This window comes from Clytia hemisphaerica, unplaced genomic scaffold (genome assembly GCF_902728285.1).
Source record: "Clytia hemisphaerica strain Z4C2 unplaced genomic scaffold, Clytia hemisphaerica genome assembly, whole genome shotgun sequence".
In the NCBI taxonomy this organism is placed as follows: domain Eukaryota; kingdom Metazoa; phylum Cnidaria; class Hydrozoa; order Leptothecata; family Clytiidae; genus Clytia; species Clytia hemisphaerica.
In genome coordinates this window covers 898,050-924,518 of record NW_027103528.1, presented here as the reverse complement: position 1 = coordinate 924,518, position 26,469 = coordinate 898,050, and the positions used below count along the sequence as shown (strand labels likewise).

At 37.4% G+C, this 26,469-nt stretch overlaps 1 protein-coding gene across 1 annotated transcript; it reads right to left on the bottom strand.

Moving 5' to 3' along the window:
* Nucleotides 1–533: 533 nt before the first annotated feature.
* Nucleotides 534–26,469, bottom strand: LOC136799448 (PAT complex subunit CCDC47-like). The gene is made up of 15 exons (XM_067056152.1): nt 26,204–26,469; nt 15,284–15,350; nt 14,136–14,182; nt 7,327–7,371; nt 7,121–7,189; nt 6,821–6,948; nt 6,423–6,568; nt 5,696–5,883; nt 5,390–5,494; nt 5,150–5,235; nt 4,087–4,151; nt 3,782–3,891; nt 3,229–3,306; nt 2,729–2,818; nt 534–1,055 (listed from the first exon to the last, which is right to left on the bottom strand). The coding sequence occupies exons 1-15, from the start codon at nt 26,354–26,356 to the stop codon at nt 987–989; spliced, it is 1,446 nt and encodes a 481-aa protein (XP_066912253.1). The 5' UTR covers nt 26,357–26,469; the 3' UTR covers nt 534–986.

Here is a 26,469-nt window from a genome sequence, read left to right as displayed (position 1 = left end):
TTTCGAATTTTATTTTTTCGTCTCTGAGTGTTAAAACATTTTAACGTATCAATTTTCGCAAGAGCTTGATAATAAGGTGCAAGACATCAAAATATATCGAAAGAAAAGTTAGTTTCTATAAATTGATTGGCCTACAATTTCTTTCAAGGAATATTGATTATAGTCTTTCATTCAATAACTTTGAATGCGCTCGAATTTTTGGGACTTTTAAACACCTAACTAAAATAGTTTCCAATCCAAAATCGAAATTTTCTTAAAAAATCAAAGGAGAAAAGTCGCAGGCTACGATGTCACAAATTTAACAAAATCTTCCTAACAAGTTTGAGTTAATAAAACCGCTTTCAAGTCGCTAACCCTTCATGTATTTTGTAGCAAAAGATAGTAACGTCTTCTAAATGGTAACTTCTTTTATTTAAAATAATTCGTTTCAAAATTAGCGAGCTTTTATATTCGCGTGCCGTCAGCATTCTTCCTTCCTTGCGATACAGACAGCTTTCTATGAATCACAAAAGTCGGAAAACGAGTTTAATCAGTTTCTTGAATCAATCACATTATCTTTGAAATAAAGAAAACTGAAAAATTTACATTGGAAAATAAAAAAAACTATGAAATTATTTAAGAATAACACTGGGTTTATTCTGCGTACCAAATAACCATTAATATTGGGATTAAAATTGTTAAAAATGATTCTAGTTAAAAAAGCTACCTAAGAATATAAGCCTAAAATACAGGCTGGACTTTACCAAATACCATAAGAATTGAGAGCATTTACAAGTTATCAACACCTAAATGAGAAGGGTTGGAAACCCTCTCGATACAATGGGTTATGTACGAAACTAGATGTATGCATCAAAAGTATATAAACAATTGTATATAAACGTTTTAAGGAAAGATGGGAAACGGTATTAACTACCCGCTCCAAGAATCCAAGATGGTTGATTAATGCCATTAATACGATTGATCGATTCGTTCTCTTTCGTGTTTGTTTACATTCGAACTTTCAAACTCTTGACCTTAGGGTTTCTCTTCTTGGCATCACGTTTCGTCATTTGTTCCTGATGACGAAAAAGAAGCATTGAAATAATCATATACACCGTTTTACTCGCACACTATCAGTGCCTTTTTAGTTGGAACAGGGAAAAATTTGAATGAAAACAGTTGGGGAGTTAGAAATTGTACTTCTTGATACCCCGAAGTAAGTTAAATATGGACATAACAGAAGAAGCCCCTCGTTTCATTACTTGATAACCCAAATTAAAGTAAATATGGACTTATAAGAAGCCCCTCGTTTCATTGCTAGACAACCCTAAATAAGGTAAATATGGACTAAAATGAAGCCCCTCGTTTCATTGCTAGACAACCCTAAATAAGGTAAATATGGACTAAAATGAAGCCCCTCGTTTCATTAAAAAATCTTTCCAGATCGCCGTCCAAGCAATGTTGAAACGGAAAAAAGTTTTTAAAGAATTGACGAAAGGGTTTAGACAACTGACATTTCCATGAGACAAAAAGATAAGATCAAAAATTTTAAGAAACATTTCATTGTGGAATACAACTTTCTCCAGAATTTTTTTATAGAAATCAAGGTATTCCAAATCGGCTGTTAAAAAAGATGTTTTACAGTGGGTTTAGAAAGTTGATTCACAAATTCAAGATTCGATTCAAGAGTCGATTTATAGGGGTAAATGAAATTTTAATGAATTCCGAGGTCGTTCATAAGATTGTTCAAAAATCCCAAAAACACGCCTTATTATGTTTTATAAAACCAACTAAGCGAGACAGAATGTTAAATCTTTGACATTAAAATCTCATCATGGTAAAAATCACCAAGGTAATAACATAAACAAAAAGAGTAATCTGTAATAGTGAGACGGCATATAAACTCATGGAAGTTGATATTGCGTAGTTGTACGTTTTTTTTCTTTCTACCTAGAGACCACCCACTCAGAAACATGATCACGCATCTATAGTTTTTATTGGATTTCCCGAGCATCAGAATACCATCCATAATAGAACAGCGAGGTTTGTGCAGTGCCGTAGAAAGCATTTTGATATCGGGGCATAAGTTCAGTGACACCGTAAGGACCAACCATGGTTTGGCCCGAGGGGAGGGATTTTGAAATCTCGAGCTCTAAATTGGCTAAAAACACACTCAAAAAACTAAAATAATTCGAATAAAGGCAAAATTTAAAGGTAAAATACTCCATTTTATAAAAAAAATCACTCTTAAAAAAATTATTGAGCGGGGAGGGGGGGGGGCTAGACCCTCCCGGTAGCCACAGCACTATAATATGATATAAGGCGTCAAATTTTTAAATAAATGTGGTTTATAAATAAATTCCGGTGGAGAGCTTGTCAAAGAAGTACAAAGCCAAATGGCATAAACCTTTCACTCTTACAAATCATTAATAAAGTATGGACTTCAGTATGAAAGCTGTTTTCTTTCAGTTAAAGCTTTTTTCACATGTACGTAAAATCTTACCTAAGGCTTTACGATATATCGCGTGCAAGCTTGTTTTTTGGAAATTTCACCGACTTTACGTAGAGTTTTTATTGATTGAGTGGGTCTTAAGTGACTTTAATTCTACTTAAGGTCTTAAAAAACTACGTAAGCTTAGGGGAATCCCCCTTTCTCTAAGGCCTTAAGTAAAGTTTCACGTGCATGTGAAAAAACCCAACAAAGTAGATTTCCCTCATTATTGTATAGAGTCTTTAAGAAATGACTGACCTCCATTTTCCGTTGTTTTTCAGGATCTTCTTCAGCCATCAAGCGTTCCTTTTCTGCACGAATCTTCTCTTCGCGACGCATCTGAGCGGCCTGATGGAAAATAAAATAAATTAACTTTCCTGCCTCAACAGTAGAATACCAACATTTCTAAAGTACTTAGGTCGGCAAAAATGATCTATTATTAAACAACGAAGGAATATACATGATAGAAAGAAATTTTAGCAGAAAGTTACTCTAAACAAAAAATAATGAACGGGGCAAATTGTAGTTTGTACAAAACTGCTACTATCCAGTAACAATTATCGTATCGTCATTTTACCGCTGCATTACATGGATAATAAACGAATTCAGTCTAGCAGAAAAAAGATTTAGAAAGATTTGGGGGAAAAAGTTATGTCCCTCTTTTTCTCCTTCCAAAAGTTTAATACATTCAAAAAGTTCAAGCTATGCAGGTAATTGAGTTGTTTATTACATTGTTTAGGAAGGAGAATATTCATTACCTCTTGGCGTTGGGCGTGAGATTGTTTAGAGAAAGATTGTTCCACTTCACGACGCTTCTTGTCACTCTTTGATCGAGCCTTAAAATATACAAAATATAAAAAGGAGTGATGAACATTGAACAAGAAGACGCAAATAGGTCTATAGGCAGAACTTTTAACCCCAGAAAAGGTAAAAAATCGACGATTTTAACGGAAACGATTGATACCATTAAACAGAGTCATTGATATTCTAAGCAGAAAAAGTGTACTTTAAGCCTTGTACAAGCCTAGTCGCAAAATCCTATCTACTTTCGAACCAATCACGTGCAGTTGCTTCACACAAGAACTGCTACGGATCCTGAGGTTGGTCCCCTACTAATATGTCACATCTATTTAGTTAAGTGGTCAAAGCAAGGTATTACATCTGAGACGAAAAATGAATTAAACACAGCAAATTAACAATTTTCTTGAGATTTTTTATAAATTATACAGAATTTTGAAACGGAAAAACATCTTCACTGAGACGGAAATCCGTCTGAGGAGGAAGAGCTTTTAACACTGAAAAATGACGTACCTGTTGACCAAGTCTCAAACTTTTGACACGATCTATGAAGAACAAAACCATCTTGACCAGTTGTTCTGTTGCTCCCATGCTTGCTACCTTGGTACGACCGTTTCCTGGGACTGAAAATATTAGAAAAATCCTTTATCTTCAGTTTCTTTTGGATCCGATGTAAAGTTAATCAGCACCGTAAAGGTAATCAATTACATCATTTTCGAGCTCAGGAAGTCAAAATTCAGAGTTCACTAATTTCTAGAATTTATCACTTAACCTTGATGTCGATATCAAATTGTTAGATTGGTTTTTAGTATTCTTACTTTTGAATTCGAAGAGGAGAACTTTCTTGGGCTTCTTAAGTTTGTTGCTACCTTCAGTTTCTTCGCTGAAAAGAAAAGAAAATCATTCATTGCAGAACCAGTAGATGGTAAAAAATCCTACCAGTCAAACCAGTAAAGTATAAGTACAGTTGAACTCGTGTAATTCGAATTCCTATAATTCGAAAACTCACTTAATTCGAACAGATTATGTGGTCCCCTCAGAATTTACCTTGACAATCTTACAAGAAAAATCCTTTAATTCGAACCCATGTAATTCGAAAAATCATGTAAATCGAACAGATTTTCCTATCCCATCAAGAAATTTTAATCATGTTATTCGAATTTTTGATTTTTTTGAGTTTTTGAAGCTGACAAACTCGACATTTTATCAATCGAACATTTTCAATTGAACGTTTTTGACGTTAGAATTATTGTTTACCAATCGAATGTTTTCTTTTCCACATTCGATTGGAGCTCGTCCACTGCTTTTGCCTTTTGCCCATTTCTTATCAAGACAATATGGGAAAAAGAAAACATAAAGAAGTCACTTTAAAAACGAAATATGAAGCTCTCCGTGACTTGGAGGATGAAGTGTCCAATAAAGACGCATCCATCAAGTACAAATACAAAAAATTGTTCAAAAGTAAACCTGGGAAAGACTTTTTTTATCGAATTAGGTCAAAAATACGAAAACTCATCTAGTTCGAAACTCATGTAATTCGAACAAAATTCTCGGTCCCTTGAGAATTCGAATTACATGAGTTCAACTGTATATTCAATTGGAGAATCTATCCCCTTTTCTATCTGTGGTAGACTTTGGAAGACGAATGCTGAGGTGGAGCTTCACACCTATTTTCAGCTCCCAGTAGCTTACTGCCTGGATCAGATTACCAAATCTTCGCTACTCATCCGCTAAGTTGGCGGTGATCGGGGATTGAAACCACAGCCCTCGGATTGTAAGGCAAATGCTCTACCGATTGAGTTATCTTGCCAACACTGGTTTAGCTTTCACGTGAATGTGTCAAACTGCTTAAATCCAAGCAACAAAAATCAGGGTACATACGTTTCATCTTTCTTTGGTCCAACAAATTGATCAGAGAAATGAAGCGATTCAAAGCATTCTTCGTTCTTTTTGATGATGTTGCAAACCTGAGGAGAGAAGAGTGAAATGGTCAACCTTTCTTGAGAAATGTCTCCGAAAAGCTGATCATCCAACGGGTGACCAGGGAACAAACTTACATCTCTAGGACAGTAAGGCGAATGTTTGTTTGTTTTCTTTACAAAAAGTGTTTAAAAAACTTACTTGTTGACTAAGGATGAAATCAGTGACTTCTCCAGATTCGGAAAGAACAGAGTGGTTCTGTAAATTGAAGCGTTCTGCAGATTTCTTGTCTCCACAAAAATAACTCTAAAAGGAATAAGAATTATTATGAGAAGGTAGGGAAATAGATAAACATAGATATTAAAGAACCTTCTTGATATTCAGTGGAGTAGATTGATGTCAATAACTTGAGACAGTTCTTTTGAAAGCGATTGCTCCTTAGTCGTCCCATCCTCATTTACATTCAAAAGTTGTTACCTAGTCCATAGCAAAGCATGAAGTACTTACAAGATCTTGAAGTTCTTTTTGGTATTTGGCAGCTTGTTTCTTGGGAAGGAGAGCGAAAACGAAGTTATCCATATCTTCATCATCCATGTAGACCGTGACTTTGATCAGTTCAGATTTTGGTCGCATCATTTGTGCCATCACACTCACTAAATCATGTCGTTTCAACAAGCGCAACTCTACCAACATACCTGGTGAAAAAGTGGACACGTTTTTACGGTAATAAATTCACGAGTCAAAACGCAGCGTTTTTTAAACTTTAATAAGGTACTAAAAAGCATCAAGGACGTCATCGTCAGCTTAATATATCTATAGTGCACGGAGTGATCGAAGGTTAGAATCTTTACTTTAATGCAAGGTAAGGCTTATGATAATCATTATAAAACACTTTGATCGTAACAAAACATTTTAAAAGTGCTCCACCGTCTAACTTTTGATAAGGATCTTTGTTTGAGATAACATTTTCAGGGTAAAATATTATATATAGTAGTTATCACGTACTTAAATTTGACAGGATCCAATACGTTAAAAGTTTGGAAAAGGCCAAAAACAAACTTTCCCTAAGGTTAAGGAAATGCACGCAAAAACAACTGGTTTGTTTACCTCCCTAAGACAAACATTTTGAGTGACAAACGTTTTACCCAATTGCAGGAAAGGTGTATAACAATCAAATTTTTCTTAGGCAACTACTCCACTGATAAAGAGATCAGGTCATCAAAATATTTGATACCTTCGCAGTACTGTCGACCAGTACACCATAGAGTATAAACACTTTCACTTTCTTTCACAAGGACACCACTTTGAGGTTCTTTGCTCATCCCATCATCTCCAACGATGCTAAAATGCTGCTCTAATAATGGTTTATGTGCTTTGAACCTGTGCAAAAAGATGACAAAAAACAACATAAAGTATGTCAAGTTAATTTCCCAGAGGCTTTCTGATTGATCTCCATAATAAGCAACTCCCAAATATAGAATACCCAAGTTAAGTTTGTATTGGTTATCTTTTGAATTTCATAAGTTATAAGTAGCTTCAAAATATAAAGTGACCAACTTCAAACAACCCATAAATCGAAGATATAGTATTACAAGGTACTTAGATTTTTCATGAATCCAAGGAAATGTTTACCACGCAGTGGCCAGTTTAGAGTTTTTAGATTTCCCAGTGAAAAAGTTTGCAGCATAGACCAAAATACCAGCCAAGGTGACGAGCTCCAAGTAAAAAGCTTGCCATCCTGCACGAAGATGAACTGGAACCTAACAATGAAATAAATCTATTTTCAGTACTTTTGCTTGGTGTACAGTTCAAATTTTTAGTAATCCCAAGAAGCCTTAAAAATTAACCCAAACAAGCTGGATTCTGATTTGAGAGTTTGAAAGCTATTGAAAAAAGAATTATAAACCAATTCTCATATATTTTGATATTCACCTTTGTAATTTTCAAACCAGGGCCTCCAGCTGGTGCTTTTGCTTTGGGCATCCTATCTTTGTTGTATCCCTAAAAATCAACGACCTTACCGTTATAAAACAAACATCATCAACGTATAATAAAGTAAACTTGAAAATGCCAACACCGAAACAAAGAGTCAAAGCCATGATTGAAAACAAAAAAAGATATTGAAGGAAGAAAGAAACCTCGAATTCTTCTTCGTCAGTGAAGGGATCAAATTCATCTTGCTCCTAAAAAATATTTAAAAACGAAAATGATTTATAAATAACGGTCTAAAATTTCGATGACTAGAATAAATCTGATGATGAGGATAAAATCAGAATAAATTTTATTGTGTCTAAAGGGAGCTATTAAAGTCTGTCCAGATTATAATTGGCAGTGGAAACAAGAATGCCTGTAACTTTTGATAGTCAAATATAATTATGGAATTTTTATTTGCTTGTTTCAGAGAATCAAAAGCGCTATATTTGAATGTATTTTTGGTTGAAAAATTTTGATATTTCACAGAAACGTGCTACCAAGGGGTATTTCGGGTCCCATATCTTCCGAAGGACTTTTTTGTTCGCCTTGAAATTTAACAAACTTCTAAACCTAAGGTTGAACTACCACTGGTGTAAAAATGAACGTTATAGCATAGGTAGAAAAAAAGCTCAATTTTTGCAATCGCAAATTTAACCGCAAAATCATTCAAATATAGCGCTTTTGATTCTCTGAAACAAGCAAAAAAAATTTCCATAATTATATTTGACTATCAAAAGTTACAGGCATTCTTGTTTCCAATGCCAATTATATTTGGACAGACTTTAATTCTAGGTTTTTCGATGTTTTTTTTAATTAGTTTTTAGGTTGTAACAACATTACTAAAATAAAGTTTCTTAGAAAATGATATTTTAACAAAAATGATGTTCCCTTTAAAAAGGCCAGATTCGTAATCTCAAACAACAACCTAAACGATTAAGTTTATATTTATTTGTTACACGTTTTTTTTTTTAAGAAACTAGTTTTACCAAGCAGCCTCAATGTTTCTTAAGAAATAGGCCTTTTGAGCCTTAAATATTTCTTACATGTTTCTAAACTTTGTCAAGCTTAAAGGACGCATGTCGATAATCTATATTACTAAACGTAGAATGTGAGTGAGCCGTGAGGGGGCCATTATGGATTTTTGAGATGGGGGTTCGAGAGTTACGTGACCGATTTTATGGTTGGTTGGATGGATGGGTGGTTGAAAACGAAAGCGAAAGTGGTCAGGGGAAGAGTGTGAAAATTAGCGTTTTTGGGGAGAAGTCGTTGCAGTGCAAATCTTTCGCAAATTTAAAAACCCACTTTCCTGTAGAAATAATTGACGTTTTTTGGTTTTTTGGGACCCTTGGGGCATAAGCTACCCGTCGACCGCAAAAATTTCAAAATTCACGAATTGGCCGTTGACAACATTAGGGGTAAAGGGACCCAATGACGTCACAGATTTAGGAAAAACTTCAAAATGCGATATCTCGAGTTTGAAAAGGAGTTAGAAGGTCGGTGACCCCTCATTGGATCGAGAATTTTATGGAGAATAAGATGGCAGGGTTTATATGGCTTAGGTGTGACTTTGAAATTTGGCTGAATTTTTAGGCGTTTTCAGTTGATGACGTCATCAAAACAGGAAAAATGCGATATCTTGAGATTGGATAGGAGTTAGAAAATGGTTGACCTCTCATTGGATCGGAAATTTAATGGAGAATGGGTTGGAAGGGGTAAGCGTGGGTATATAGGAACTTTCGAAAATGAATTTAATCAAATTGGGCATTTTGGGTCCGATGACGTCATCAAAATTTAAAAGATACAATATCTCGAGTTTGAGAAGGATTTATACAATGATTGACCCCTCATTGGATCGGAAATCATCAAGAGAATCTTTTGGATGAAGGACAAATTGATTTCAGTGAAGTAAAAAGTTGATTACCCTTTCGATGACGTCACTTAGGGCCAAAATGACGTCACCAAACATGAAATATGCGGTTTTCCGAGTTTTGATCAGTGAAAAGTGGTAATATTTCGTTCTTTGGGCTTACAATATACAAATCAGATCTTTTTACCTTCCCCCACCATCCAAAGGGCTTTTGATGTGTTCAACAACACTCTACTCGGCGGGTGCGACGCCGGGTGACGGCTAGTCTATATACTAAAAGTCTAATTCTCTATGAGCCGTGGGGGAGCCATTATGGATTTTTGAGATGGGGGTTCGAGAGTTACGTGACCGATATTTTGGTTGGATGGGTGGTCGGGTGCTTGAAAACGAAAGCGAAAGTGGTCAGGGGAAGAGTGTGAAAATTAGCGTTTTTTTAAAGAAGTCGTTGCAGTGCAAATCTTTCGCAAATTTAAAAACCCACTTTCCCGTGGAAATAATTGACGTTTTTTGTTTTTTTGGGACCCTTGGGGCATAAGCTACCCGTTGACAGCAAAAATTCCGAAATTCGCGAATTGACCGTTGACAACATTAGGGGTAAAGAGACCCAATGACGTCACAGATTTGGGAAAAACTTCAAAATGCGATATCTCGATTATGAAAAGGAGTTGGGAGGTCGGTGACCCCTCATTGGATCGAGAATTTTATGGAGAATAAGATGGAAGGGTTTATATGTGGCTTGAGTGTGACTTTTAAATTTGGCTGAATTTTTAGGCGTTTTCAGTTGATGACGTCATCAAAACAGGAAAAATGCGATATCTCGAGATTGGATAGGAGCTGGGAAGTCGTCGACCCCTCATTTGATCGGAAATTTAATGGATAATAAGTTGGGAGGGGTAATAGTTGGTATATAGATACTTTCAAAAATAAATATATTTAAATTGAGGCTTTTTTGGTCCGATGACGTCATCAAAACCTTAAAAATACAAAATCTCGAGTTTGAGAAGGATTTCAGTAATGATTGACCCCTCATTGGATCGGAAATCATCGAGACAATCTTTTCAGTCAATGAAAAAATACTTTCAGTGAAGTGAAAAGTTTATTACCCTTTCGATGACGTCACTTAGGTCCCAAATGACGTTACCAAACATAAAATATGCGATTTTTCAAGCTTCGATTATTGATAAGTGGAAATATTTCGTTTTTTCGGCTTAGAATTCAATCTTATATTACCCTCCCTCACCATCCAAAGGGCTTTTGATGTGTTCAACAACACTCTACTCGGCGGGTGCGACGCCGGGTGACGGCTAGTCTATATACTAAAAGTCTAATTTTCTATGAGCCGTGGGGAGGCCATTATGGATTTTTTTCCAAGTCTCTTTTTAGATCGAGCTCCGAGCGGGAAAACAGTACAGTCTTCTTTTTTCGAGGCGGAGTACGTTTCGTTTGAGACACGGCACCGGAAAACATGCCTACGGTTCCGTGCCGATCGGGAAACGTCGCGCGGTTCAGACGTATCTTCGTTTTCGAAATTCTACTTTACTGGTAATTTTCGTAAAAGTAAATAGAAAAGCAGAAGCTCATTGATTGATCTGGTCTCTCTGCTCTGGTCACTGGTGCCATCGTTTGTACATGGATAGGGAATGGTCTAATGGTCATGGTATCCTGTTTCTTAAATAGAGAACATTTTGTTATGGATTTGTACAGTTGTTCTTCAGAAATTATTATGGGGCTTATCTCAACCAACCATCTTAACAAAATAAACAAAGAACAAAAAAGACCGACCAATGGAAACATTTACTTTAGCCCTCTTGAAAATTGAGGGTGGCATATTTTTGCTGCATGGTAATACATCCAAGTAATTTGGTAGTCTTTGTAGGCGGCAATCACAAATATGTCCCGACCGACCGTCCGATTAGACCGACCAACCGCCTCACTTTGTAGACCGACCGACCACCTCACTTTGTAGACCGACCACCTCACTTTGTAGACCGACCGACCGCCTCACTTTGTAGACCGACCGACCGCCTCACTTTGTAGACCGACCGACCGCCTCACTTTGTAGACCGACCGACCACCTCACTTTGTAGACCGACCGCCTCACTTTGTAGACCGACCGACCGCCTCACTTTGTAGACCGACCGACCGCCTCACTTTGTAGACTGACCGACCGCTTCACTTTGTAGACCGACCGACCGCCTCACTTTGTAGACCAACCGACCGCCTCACTTTGTAGACCGACCGACCGCTTCACTTTGTAGACCGACCGACCGCCTCACTTTTTAGATTGACCGACCGCCTCACTTTGTAGCCCGACCGACCGCCTCACTTTGTAGACCAACCGACCGCCTCACTTTGTAGACCGACCGACCGCTTCACTTTGTAGACCGACCGACCGCCTCACTTTTTAGATTGACCGACCGCCTCACTTTGTAGCCCGACCGACCGCCTCACTTTGTAGACCGACCGCCTCACTTTTTGTAGACCGACCGACTCAATTTTTTAGACCGACTGACCGCCTCACTTTTTAGATTGACCGACCGCCTCACTTTGTAGCCCGACCGACCGCCTCACTTTGTAGCCCGACCGACCGCCTCACTTTGTAGCCCGACCGACCGCCTCACTTTGTAGACCGACCGACTCAATTTTTAGACCGACTGACCGACTCACTTTTTAGACCGACCGACTCACTTTTTTAGGCCGACCGATCTGACTCACTTTTAGACCGACCGACCGACTCACTTTTTAGACCGATCGACCGACTCACGTTTTAGACCAACCGACTCTTTGTTTTATAAGAACACTTTATTTTCCATCATTTTTATTATGTTGTAAATAGGAAAAGGTTATAGTTATTATTGACACCAATATATGATAAAATTAATCATTCTAATTTCATTCAGATTTATATACATTAAATTTATCACTAGCACCTCTTCAATTAACACTAAACCTCATTATAAAAAATATTGACATTATCCTATCTTCCATTTCTTTGGGTTCCTTTGTAGTATTGAGCGGCTGATATTTTCATTTTATACCGTACCAGTTTTTTGTCCTCAATAAATTCATGTTGTCTGTGTAGTAAATGGTTTTGGCCTTCAAGCTTAACTTCTTGCTTTTAAAGTATTCAGTTGTTAATCATTATGTCTATATAAAAAGTAAAATGGTTAATCGGGAAGGAAAATAGGAAAAAAAACTTTTTCTAATCTGTGACACATTTTTGTTCCCTGTGTTTTTTGTTTACATTGGGAATCCGCCATTTTTCTTTAAATCCGTTCACATAGCAACGTGATAGACCGTATATTTTATAGCCCGGACTTTTACGGAAGATAGCTATGAAACTCAATAAGGCGATATCTCGAGATTGGAAAGGAGTTAGGAGATGGTTGACCCCTCATTGGATCGGGAATTTAATAGAGAATAAGTTGGGAAAGGTAAGAGTGGGTATAAAGAAACTTTAGAAAATATATATATTCAAATTGGGGCATTTTGGGTCCGATGACGTCATCAAAACCACAAAATACAATATCTCGAGTTTGAGAAAGATTTAATCAATAGATGACCCCTCATTGGATCGGAAATCATCAAGAGAATCTTTTGGATAAATGACAAATTGATTTCAGTGAAGTGAAAAGTTTATTACCCTTTCGATGACGTCACTCACTTAGGGCCAAAATGACGTCACAAAACATGAAATATGCGGTTTTCCGAGTTTTGATCATAGAAAAGTGGTAATATTTCCTTCTTTGGGCTTACAATATACAATTTTTACCTTCCCCCACCATCCAAAGGGCTTTTGATGTGTTCAACAACACTCTACTCGGCGGGTGCGACGCCGGGTGACGGCTAGTCTATATACTAAAAGTCTAATTCTCTATGAGCCGTGGGGGAGCCATTATGGATTTTTGAGATGGGGGTTCGAGAGTTACGTGACCGATTTTGGTTGGTTGGTTGGATGGGTGGTTGAAAACGAAAGCGAAAGTGGTCAGGGGAAGAATGTGAAAATTAGCGTTTTTTAAAGAAGTCGTTGCAGTGCAAATCTTTCGCAAATTTAAAAAACCACTTTTCCGTGGAAATAATTGACGTTTTTTGATTTTTTGGGACCCTTGGGGCATAAGCTACCCATTGACCGCAAAAATTCCGAAATTTGCGAATTGACCGTTGACAACATTAGGGGTAAGGGACCCAATGACGTCACAGATTTGGGAAAAACTTCAAAATACGATATCTCGAGTTTGAAAAGGAGTTAGAAGGTCGGTGACCCCTCATTGGATCGAGAATTTTATGGAGCATAAGATGGGATGGGTTGTGAGGCGTGAGTGTGACTTTGAAATTTGGCTGATTTTTTAGGCGTTTTCAGTTGATGACGTCATAAAAACAGGAAAAATGCGATATCTCAAGATTGGATAGGAGTTAGGAAATGGCTAACCCCTCAAATTGAGGCTTTTTGGGTCCGATGACGTCATCAAAAACGGAAAAATACAATATCTTGAGTTTGAGTAGGATTTAAGCAATGGTTGACCCCTCATTGGATCGGAAATCATCAAGAGAATCTTTTGGATAAATGACAAATTTATTTCAGTGAAGTGAAAAGTTTATTACTCCTTCGATGACGTCACTTAGGGCCAAAATGACGTCACCAAACATGAAATACGCGGTTTTCCGAGTTTTGATGGGGTTTTGATCAATAAAAGCTGGTAATATTTCTTTCTTTGGGCTTACAATATACAAATCAGATCTTTTTACCCTCCCCCACCATCCAAAGGGCTTTTGATGTGTTCAACAACACTCTACTCGGCGGGTGCGACGCCGGGTGACGGCTAGTACAATTGTCTAATTGACTAATCTACGGTACTTTCCTTTCTTCTTAAATTGATTTTCTGACTTTCTCAAGTGTTTCTAACTGTTATGTATGTATATTTCTGGAACCTTGATTGGAAGGTTCTTAAAAAAAAAACGAATTAAAAATGCCATTTTCTCATTCTCAGCCTCAGCATGTTTCTTATGTTTCTTAGTTTTTAGGCATTCTGAGCCTCATGTTTCTTAAAAGTGTGTTTCTAAAAAAAAAAAACGTGTATTTCTTTTTAAGAGTCAAATATATCTTACCTCGTGTTCCTGTTGGTCTTCACTCTTTTCCTCTTTCCCTCCTTTATCTGAAATATATCAATATAAACAAATCATGCAATTATCAATGCTTAAGGACTTTTTCAACTAGTTACTTTGATTACCAATGATTAGATGAATTTACTAAATTGTGTGGGTGTGTGGATGGGTGGGTTGGATCAGTGCATGGGTGGAAATTTTTTTTGCATGGATCAATTCCTTTTGGATGAGTGCGTGTGATTTTTTTGTCAAATATGAGGCACCTTTTAATAGGACTTTTATTTTAGAGGTTTTAAATCTCCTCACTCAAAAGATTAGAATTAAAAAATATTTGCCCATGTAAAAATATGGAATTGAATTTCTTTATTGTTTTATCTAAAGATTAAGTTGATAGTATGAATTAGTAAAATAAAAAAGATCAATAAAGAAAATTATGTAAATAAATAAAATGCCAAGAATAATACTTTATGCTTTCCAGTAAATGGATGGGTCCACACAAATAATTTGATGCACCCAAAAAAATTTGACCGACACAATAAATTTGGACCAACACAAGAAATAAATTTGCAGACTATTTTTCTTTGTTACAAGCAGATTGCCAGCAGAAGTGGCCCCTTAGGTCAAATCTTTTTCTAAAAATAGAATTTACACAAATGTTGCCGGCAAACCAGCTTGTTGCTGCAATCTCCACCAAAATATTTTGACCTAAAGGGGAAAACTTTAAAACCACACCAAGTGATTTTTAAGTGCTTCAAAGTATGATTGGAAAGTACAGCTTTAACCCTGAGTTTTAGAATTATACTTTTAAGACCTTAAAACCTCAGGATATTTCATTAAAGCTGAGAATATAGCCTAGAAGCCATTTAACTCCCCCCAAATAAAAAATCCAATGAAACAAGGCCGAAGTACTGAAGTTGTATTTCTTAAATTCTGAAGAATGTTGAAATACTAAAAATTTCTTAATATATTTTGGCAGTGATTGTGGTTGCAATTAATAGATTGCAGGGACTCAGCAGGAGTGTTGTCAACAAGATACCTATAGATTTGTTGGTATCAGACAGGAAATTTTTTTTTTCACATAATTTTATTACTTTGAACAAAATATTTTGAGATATTCACTTACTTTAAAAAGTATTCCAATTCAAACTTACCAAATTCATTCTCATCATTAAAGTCATCATTGTTTACCGAATTTTGCTCGACTTCCTCTACATCTGCCTAAAAGGAGAATAAATTTGGTATTGACAACATTACATTAAGGAAATAAGTTTTTGAAATTCAAAATCAGGCGTTGGTTACTTTCTCATCTGGTCAGAAATCTACTAGAGATTCCTCCTCACATCAGGAACATAACATTGTACCTTAATAAGAGGAGAAATTTTGGCGGAATAAAATGTATGGCGAATTTGACAAATTGGCTAAAAAATTTGTCAAATTCAGCAAAATTTATTTCCGCCAAATTTATACTTATAGGTCCTTCAACAAAATAAATTCCCATCATCAAATTTAATTTTCTTTCGATCTAGTCTAGTATTTCTCCTAAAAACCCTTTTTTACTCTTTTCTTAGCTAAAATATTGAACAAAAAATGGGTTGTTTGCCAAAATTGAAATTTTATTAAATTGCCAAAATAAATTCTGCCAAATTGTACCAAGATTTGCGAATGGGCTTATTTGCCAAAATTTCATCATGAAATAATTGTTTTCCTTTCAAGAAATGTCTTGCCAGTCGTCAATGATGCAAACTCAACAAAAGAAAGCAATAAAATATCAACAACCTACATTCTGAATGGACCTACCCGATGCCTAATGTAATAGGAAAATAGAAAAACTGGCAACAATAATAAGAAAATGCAAACAAAACAATTTCACATTCAAAAAGCCCCACTTTTTAGGTATTTTTTGACCAAATTTGCCCCAAAAGATATGTTTTTGCAAAGCTCCTTCAAATTTTAAACAGTACCATTTTACCGTCAACTGCTCTAACTTGGAACTATCTGACAAAACATGGGACGGCAATTTGGCCACCATTTCACAAAACCTACAAAGTCATTTGATTTGAGTTAATGAATGGTGTATTAAGAAATACACAATTTCTCTTTTGCACTGAGTAGGCTGTTAAATCGAAATATGAAAAAATTCGTAGTGGAACACACGCAAGTGTCTGGAACGAGGAAGAACAAATTATTAGTGGCAAAACGAGGGAGCGTTTGACGTCACTCACGCGACAAGTTACTCACTTACTCTAATTCTCCAATCGGCATCCGGTCATTTTGAATGAAAACAAAAAAGTTAAAAGGGCGCGCTATCAGTGGAAAGTTATCGTGACATGCTCATTTCAACCACCTTCACTTCAAGATAGGCCACTGAACTTCCTTTTATAGGATGAACCAAATTCATGTGGCTTTCAGCCTTGCACTCCATCACAGAGCCTATTTGAGATATTTTACTAACTAGCCCAGAGAAAAATTTTAAACTTTTATTATTTGAATGCATGCCTTTTTAATACTCAAATATTAAATAATTAAAAAATTTTAACTTGGTCATTAGTCAAAAAAGTCATTAAAATTGATTAGCCTCTGCGATGGAGTGCAAAGCCACATGAATATGGTTCATCCAATAAAAGGAAGTTCATTCTATGGTGGCCTATCTTGAAATGAAGGTGATTGAACAAAATGTTTTTGGCATTTTGATGTAACTGCCTGCACGCGATTGCCATTTCAACAGTTCCTGGACTTAACAGCTTAACGTTTATTGTACCTGGATATTTTTCTATCCAAAATAAAGTCCGTAGCCCCTCTGTTGTGATTTCGCAGGTCGTGGCCTCTTCACAAAGATGAAAGACAGATCTGGACTTATTTCGTACTCTCCAGTCTCTTGTTCGTAGTTTTTCTGACTTTCTGCTTCTTTGTGAGTTATTTTCTATGTTTTCTAACTTACTGAATGACTTACCGACAGAGCGCTACCGGTGGGATTTGAACCCACTAAATGCAAAGTTCCGATGTTTTGAAACCCATTGCCTTATCCACTGCGCCATGGATTCATGCCAGGATGGCGCTTCTGACGGCTATTTATATTGTACAAACTGCAGACCAGACTGTATTAAGAGAAAATCACAAAAGAGTGCTTGTTTCGAGCTCCAACCCTAACCCTAACTAATAATAACCCAATTCCTAGCCAATCTAATCTGATACGTAACCACACCCAAACCACACCCATACCCAACCCTACCAGGTCGCCTGCAGGTCCTGACACTATTCCCGCATACCGAATCCGAAAAATAGATACATGTCTTTCGTCTTTATGAAGAAGCCTTCACCGATTTTGCACGCGGCCGAGTGGCAAAATACTACCGTAGAATTGTCTAATATCGACATGCATCTTCTTATTTCGACAAAGCTGTAGGCTGGTCTTCGAAATAAAAAATCAATCATAAACAAATACATACCAAAGTTTTCAATCAATCACTAAATTGTACTCTCCCTATCACATCACAGATTGTTAATATAATATGAGAAATGTGAAGTGTTATTACTTATATTTGAAAAGAAAACTTTAACGATGTAGTAATCACTAAAAAACTAATTAGCATGCTTTCAACTAAGATGCCCAAATCACAACAACATTTTGCACGTGAGGAATAGTAGACCTTTTTACCGTGAACCGAAAATAATTAAAAGAACCCAGTTTCCTTATGAATTTGAAAAGGGACCGGGTGTGCTAGATGCGGCGCCTAGAAGTCTAATGCGGCCTCTGTTGATATTTTTATTATGTGTTTAGCTATTATTTGTCTTACTTGCTTTTTGTTCTGTATTTTATTATGTCATTTTCCATCATGGTAGATTAGCTACGCATAACGTTTTTACTATCGAATATACTAGTGTTTCCAGCATAAAGCTGACAGTCTCAATTGTCTTTTCTATCTGCCTCCATCATGACAAGCTCAACAGGTTATGGGCCCAGTGCGAACAATCTTTAGCAGAACATTGCTTTCGATGGAGATGAAAGAAAATTTGAGCTGTGGGAGGTGAAGTTCTTAGGATACATGAACATTCGTAAACTGAAACATGTTTTCGTTTCTGAAGATGAAATTACAGCTGAGAAAAACGAATTAGCTTTCTCTGAACTCATCCAATTCTTAGACGAACGTTCCATTTCACTTATTATGAGAGATGCAAGAGACAATGGTAGACTTGCATTCAAAATCCTCAAGGAACACTATGCTGGTTCAGGCAAACCGAGGATAATAACTTTGTACACTCAGTTAACCTCTTTGATCAAACGAAACAATGAATCAATCACTGACTACATCTTACGAGCTGAGTCAGCTGCAAATGCCCTACGTACCGCCAAGGAAACCGTGAGTGATGGCCTTCTTGTGGCCATGGTTGTAAAAGGACTCCCAGATCAATACAAATCTTTTATAGCTGTTACTACCCAATCAGAGGACGTAGTGCAAGATTTTCAAAAATTCGAACAAGCCCTCAAGAACTTCGAGGATACAGAACAGACTCGTAACAAACGTCCTGACTCAACTGAAGGTGATAATATCATGAAAACAGACTCCTATCGTACCAAGAAACTCACATGCTTTAATTGTGGTGCTGCTGGCCACAAATCAACCGACTGTCGCAAACCCAAAAAGCAAAACTACGACAAACCGTATTGCTCGTACCACAAAACCAATTCCCATTCGAACGAGACATGTCGCAAACAAAAACAACAACACACAGCTAAAACCGTTTCGGACGCATCAGAAGGACATTCATTTGTATTCACAGTTGAGGATAGCAACAAACTGCTTTTAAAAACTTCATCAGACAAATTTCTAGTTGATTGTGGTGCAACCACCCACATTGTGAACACAGACTCAAACTTTATTGACATTGATACAACTTTCAAGCCAGACCAACATTTCATCGAACTTGCTGATGGTTCCAGATCTAACAACCTAGCAAAGAAAAAAGGGACAGTGTCAATTTCTTTGTTATCTTCCACTGGAAAAGTCGTTAATGCAAAATTAGACAATGTATTGTATGTACCTTCATTTCCACAATGCATTTTCTCAGTCCAAGCAGCAACAAAGAAAGGAACAAAATTGAACTTTGAAGGTGATCATGCTGAACTTATTACCACTGATGGTACCACATTCCCGATCGAGCAACATGGTCGATTGTACTACCTCTGTAAGACATCAGTATCCGATACCAGAACTGAATCGCTCAAGACCTGGCACAAACTTCTAGGTCATTGCAACCTTTCCGACGTCAAAAAGCTAGAAGGAGTCGCCCAAGGTATGAACATTTCAGATAAAAGTGACTTTGATTGTGAAACATGTATTCTCGCCAAACAGACCAACACTCGTAACCGAGATGCTGACATCCGAGCTACCAAACCCTTCGAATTAGTCCACACTGACCTTGCTGGTCCTGTCGATCCTGTAGCTAAAGATGGCCACCGCTATGCTATGATTTTCGTTGACGATTTTTCAGGATGCTCGTTTACATACTTCCTGAAAAACAAGTCAGATGCATTGCAAGCAACCGAGAAATTCTTAGCGGATACCAACCCATTTGGTAATGTTAAAACTTTCAACTTTCATACTGAATTTCTACCCACAGGAGATACTGATCGTCTACGTAGTGACAATGGGGGAGAGTATATATCAGCTGAATTCAAAGCACTTTTGTTAAAGTACAATATCAAACATGAATTGACATCGCCCTACTCGCCACACCAAAATGGGACAGCAGAACGAAACTGGAGAACACTTTTCGAGATGGCACGATCTTTGTTAATCGAAGCCAACCTACCAAAGTCACTATGGACTTACGCTGTCCTAACCGCCACACATATTCGAAACCGTTGCTATGTGCAAAGATTGAAAACTACACCGTACAGCGTAATCACTGGAAGGAAACCCGACATCTCGAAGATGCATCTATTCGGAAGTGTTTGTTACCCTCTCATCCATGACCCAAAGAAACTAGACCCTCGATGCAAAAAGGGTTATTTTGTTGGGTACGATCGTGACAGCCCATCATACCTCGTCTATCACCCAGACAAACGTACTGTCATGAAATATCGACTCGTAAAGTTCACCGATAAGTTTGAAACTAAACCGGGATCAGATGTACTCTTGCCTCCAACTGAACCTGAGGACCAAGAAGTTAAGACAGAGACAGAACCATCCAAGCCAGTAGTCAGTCCAGAGCAACGTAAAAGCTATCCATTGAGGAGCCGTCAACAACAACCAATGAAAGATGAAGACGTGAAAGAGGACACCGATTCCATCAACCTCATTGATTTTTGCTACCTGGTGAATGCCCCGCTTACTTACCAGGAAGCCATGACCAGCCCAGATTCGCAAAAATGGGCAGCCGCAATGGATGATGAAATTAAATCGTTACAACTCAACAACACCTACACGTTAACCGAACCGCCTGAGAACAAATCAATTGTTGGTGGAAAATGGGTTTATCACATCAAAGGAAATCCAGATTCTCCAGATTCGTTGCCAAGGGATATTCTCAGATCCAAGGGATTGATTATACCGAAACGTTCTCTCCGACAGCCCGCATGGAATCAGTCCGTACCATAATGCAAATCGCCATACAGAACGATCTAGTACTCCATCAAATGGATGTCAAGAGTGCTTACCTTCACGCTCCAATCGATGAGGACGTAGATGTTACTCCACCGGAAGGATATGAGCCCGTCAATAAAGTGTGGAAGTTGAACAAGTCGCTTTACGGATTAAAACAGAGCGGTCGTAATTGGCACACTCTTGTACACGATTATCTCATTAACGAACTATCCTTCGAGCAATCATCAGCAGACCCATGCGTCTATTTTCAACAGGGTGGAACCGCCATCCTACTCGTTTGGGTAGACGACATTATTATCGCCACACGTACCGAGTCCCACATGACACAACTGAAATCAAAATTCTCATCAAAATTTAAGATGAAAGACCTCGGACAACTATCTACCTTCCTCGGTATCAACTTCAAACAGACAGAGGAATTCCTCACCATGTCGCAATCACATTACCTTGAAGCTGTTTTAAAAACTTTTAATCTATGGGACTGTAAACCCCGATCTACACCATGTGAGCAAAACCTCAAAGCTTACAATGATTCGAAATCCGACGAGACCGACAACCAGAAGTACCGTAAAATGGTTGGAAGTCTAATTTACGCTATGACGTGCACAAGACCCGATATCGCTTTTGTCGTGACGAAATTATCTCGACATCTATCTTGCCCTGAATCATCAGATTGGGCAATGCTCAAACACGTCTTCCAATACATCAAAGGAACTGTTGATAAACATTTAACTTTCCGAAAATCGCAGTTCAACCTTCGAATCCACGCATTCTGCGACGCTGATTGGGCGTCTTCAACTGATGACCGTCGTAGCATCACTGGTTATCACATTAGCCTCACCGAACATGGTCCACCAATCAGTTGGAAATCCAAGAAGCAAACCTCCGTTGCACTATCGACTTGTGAAGCCGAATACGTTTCGTTGTCAATCACATGTCAAGAAACCATCTATCTTGCTCGTCTTATAAATGAACTGACGGAGCACGATTTACAACCAACCATCATCAAGAACGACAATCAAGGAGCATTGTCATTGATTAAGAACCCTGTTAAACATTCTAAATCGAAACACATTGATATTCGTTACTACTTTATTCGAGAAGTCTATTCGAATGGAAATGTAGTTATTGATTATGTACCATCTGATGACAATGTTGCAGATGTCTTCACCAAACCACCAAAAAGACATCTCCTAGTCAAATTCGGACAATTTCTTTTCGGACAGTAAACGAAAATGAAAGTAATCCTCAAGAGGGAGTGTTGATATTTTTATTATGTGTTTAGCTATTATTTGTCTTACTGGCTTTTTGTTCTGTATTTTATTATGTCATTTTCCATCATGGTAGATTAGCTACGCATAACGTTTTTACTATCGAAAATACTAGTGTTTCCAGCATAAAGCTGACAGTCTCAATTGTCTTTTCTATCTGCCTCCATCATGACAAGCTCAACAGCCTCTTAGCGCCTAGAGTGCGTGCTTGCAATAAACAATAAGGACGGGGAAACCAGGTCGACTAAGTGTGCAAATTATTTTTATCACGTGACTTAAAGCGTAATAAAGTTGTAAAATTTTAATGATGAGCACGACGAAGTTACGAGGGAGTTTGCATGCGTTTCGTGTGTTGTGTGAAACTGTTTATAATTTGGCTACTTTTTTAATTGAAAGGATTGCAATGTTTACTGAACTTCTGAACTTGTTCGATAAGAATGATACTAAGCAGTCCATCACAAACTGCCTTATAAACAAAACTCAACATTCTCACAAAAGTTGTCTAGTTGGATACAGAGAAAGTGTGTAATCCGTAATCTGAAGTAATTTCCCAATTTACATTCCGAATTTGGTTTTGAAAAGAAGCTAAGGCCGATGGAATAGACCTTTTCGCCTTTCCGTCCGCCATCTTGAATTGTATGCAAAAATACAGGAACGAAAATGCCGTGGTTGGATTTAGTTGGAATGTATGCAAAACATATGCAAGTTTACACAAAGATTAAAAAGACAACAAAGCATCTTATAAATAAATATTATAATCATTAGAACAATAAAAGATGGATTTCTTGATCCAAAAGGAAATATTTACAGAACAACAAAAGCCTTTTAGGAATATGTTCTTAAAGACAACTTTATCAATGTTTTGATTTGATCATTTGGCGGCTCTATTCCCAGGAGAATAATTTGCCGTCAGCCGAATAAGGATTGTTTTTTACCTTCGCGGGTGATTTTTCAGTTTGAGTTTCTGTCTAATGTTATGGTCTTTTAAAGTGCTTGTTCTAAGAGATGAGTGAATATAATTGTTTTTAGTTTTCAAGAGAAGCAAATTTAATCTTTCTTCTACAAGATTACACTTTAATATAATGCCAATTATGCATGTAAGTTTTTATTTAACACTTTCTATTTGCATATGTTTTTCATACTTTCTAAGGGAATTTCACCACGGCAATTCGGCCACCATAATTTTTGCATACAATTCAATATGGCGGATGGAAAGGCGAAAAGGTCTATTTACTGTTATGTTTACCGTAAGCCGCCCGCGTGTTCAAAAACCTGCCGCATCAAGTTGTCATTATTTTTCCTCTCACTTGAGCAGAGAACAAAAATTTTCGAAGTTGATATCAAAACAAACGGCCCGTGGCTTTTTTAGATTGTTAACAACCTGAACGGCCCTCTAGTAGTCTTTACCGTGTGAATTTAATTTTGTCATATTGTGGAGATAACATTATATAATTCTCTAGCGGGAAGAAAAAGATTTATCTCTTTAAGCTCGTACAAACGGAAACCAAAAGAATCAATAAAAACACGAGAGTTCCGTAGACACAAGAGGAGATTGTGTATCTATAAGGGGCCGTCGACAAATGACTTTCCTTTTTTTTAACGGCCTGAGGCCGTTAAGGTTCAGACCCCCTCCCCCCCTACGTCTTAGCGGCCGAAAAATTCTTCAAAAGTAAATACTTTCACTGGTCCATTACCGCCATGTTATTTCGATTCGTAATCCTCAAAGTTCTTCTTTTCGCACGGAATAAACATGTGGTCTTGAGCCGTGACCTTTCAATTTTGAAACTCCAAGCCTGCAGCAAGTCAGGGCGGGATGGGTGGAGCAAGGAGTCAACTGAGGCGGAGGGAAAAATTGCCGACTTTCGTCACGTGACCAGTCATTTTTCTCGTCAAAGCATTAATTGGTGATCGGGAATAAGGTGAATGTCGTGTGGTTGCTTTGGTCGTCTTAGCCTTTCTTCACATGTTTCTACTTTTTGGACTGATGAAATTTTGAGTGAGACTTTCCCTTTTCTTTAACCTTTTTAACGACATTGCAGTGACCAGTCAGGACCTCTTTGGTCTTTTTTAACATTAGTTCGGATAGAATAAAAACATACCTGATCAACACAACCAAACTTTCTGTCTTGCGTTTACTCTTTCCTTCCCAACAACTTTCGTTTTTGGTTATGTAGGTTTTAAAATCCACAAGTAATGAACCTATTATAGCTTTATCTGAATAAATCTGGTTGAAAACCTTCTGTCAGGTTTCATTCCATACGTTTTTTATCCACGTGGTGAACCGGTTTCCCCGATTTCCCGATAATTAAACATTGGAACTTTACCGTGGGCGCGATTGGGCGTACCGCCATCGCGAAATATTTTTCATGAAAATTTACTGTATTCTAACGCTAATATAATCTAGATAGGAAATATATATTAAATTTGATTCTTTTTTTGTTCGTATTTCCAAATTTCAAGTTAAAAAGAACTATCTACGAATTATTTTCTTTAACAGGCGTTGAATCGACATTGACATATTTAATGATGTCATAATCAATGCCCTGCATATTATTATCTAAGAATTGAAGCGGGCAAAGATTACCGCGCGGACTGATAGCGGACAAAGGTTTTTTGAAGATATTTTCAGTTATAATCCAAGGTAGAACAAACTAAACATAGAAAGGGGGTATTTTTTAGTGCTCTATACGATGATCGGTATTTTTTTCGAATTCTATGTTTAGATTTTTCTACCCAGTCCCGTTGCTATGTACGCGCGCCCTGTTGCTAAGACCTTTGCTTGAAATCGAAAGCGAAACCGAAATAATTTAGCGCACACTGCCGTTTGCGTAATATCGAAAAAGTGAAGTGAGGTCCTGACTGGCAGTGACCCCCTCCCACCCCTTACGGCCAGAAGCCATTAAAAAAAAGGAAAATCGTTTGTCGACGGCCCCTAAGGAAAAACGAAAAATCTGGTAAAAATAAATGTTTATGGGAAAATAATGAATAATGAATAATAAAAACTTGGCCGCATCGAATTCTGAAAATCGTCATTACGGTAAACATATCATTAATTTCCATCAGCCTAATACAGTATAGACCTAACTGTTCATACAAAAATTACGGGAAACGCATATTTGGACTTTGTACCCTATGCTGCACTCAAGCACTTAAGCAAAAGTCCCGCAAAGGCGGGACAAAAATCAGTTTTTTGAAGTTTGCAAAAAAACGCCACATAGAAGATCTTTCAAATTCAGTATGTGAATAGAGCAGTAAAAAATACAACTTTTCTATTTTTCCTTTCTTTTGCAAAAGTTCTAGGAATGAAAACAAAGGGATAATGATAATTGAATACTATCTATTGATGACCCGCGGCACTATCGTAAAGCTAGAATCGCTTCGCATACTCTTCGCTTGAGAAAATGATTGACAGATTGAAGTTTTCACCCGCGCAGGAGTTCGCGGAGCGTTCTCGGCTCAATCCTCGGACCGTGCTAAAAATGGTAGACTGAGCTGTGATAGATCATTTTGATGGAAGTTGTTGGAATGTTTACAAGGCTCTTGACAGAAAATTGTTTGTTTTATTGTCAATGAGGACAGTGCGGTTATTAATTTTGTTAGATCTGACAAATTGATGTTTGTAAGTGCACTTTATAGTTTTGATTCCCGTTGAAGAATCATATTCTGGTTTTCATGTTATTAGATGCTGCTTTAGAGCTTTAGGTCTACACTGTAATATACGTTGGGTGGGTGGAGCAGCACAAACTTGTCTAACAATTAATTGGTTTATGGAACTGATCGAACTGAAACCCACTCATGGTTTGAAAACCCATTTTTCCGACATTTTTTTTTGCCGACCGACCGACCGACTCGTTTTTTAGACCTAAAAACGACGCGAACACAAGTTATTTGTGATGCCCGCCTAAATATCAATAAATATTAAAATCATTCTAAAAGTCAAGGGGCTAACAAGAAAATGGGGTGATAAGTGTGTCCAAGTTTGGAAAGTGTAAGACTTAAGACTAAGAGATTAAGTTATGAGATTATTATATGAGTTTGCTTGAATTTGACTTGTTTGATTGTTCGATTGGTTTGACAAGTTCCATTGATCGGGTCTGGACTGGGTTGATGGAAAGAAAATGGCAGCTAAAAAACTTTTTTCTCAGATTTCTTAAGAGTTTGAGCTAATTATACACTCAAAGTTAAAGGTGGTAACCTCAGTGTCATCCTCCTCCTCTTGTGCATCTGGATCACGGTCAAATTCTGCAAATTCGTCTTCCTTGCTGTTTGCTGCTGCTGTGATATGGGCTTGTACCAAGAAAGTTAACAATAAAACACCAAATAACAACAAACGATTATCACACCACATATTTAAAGTGAAAGTTTAATTCAATTCACAGTGCTTTCTGTACATGAAAATCAGAATCGGAGGGAAGAGAAGAGAGAAGGAGATGCAAAGCTGGTACGAATAAAAGTTTAGTC

Excerpts from the sequence above, each read along its gene's own strand:
- LOC136799448 (XM_067056152.1), bottom strand. The coding sequence starts at position 26,356 with ATGTGGTGTGATAATCGTTTGTTGTTATTTGGTGTTTTATTGTTAACT. Across the intron at positions 5,884-6,422 it reads TGGTCGACAGTACTGCGAAG|GTATGTTGGTAGAGTTGCGC; the intron begins GTATCAAATATT and ends CTTTTTCACCAG. Across the intron at positions 3,307-3,781 it reads GTTTGAGACTTGGTCAACAG|GCTCGATCAAAGAGTGACAA; the intron begins GTACGTCATTTT and ends GTATATTTTAAG.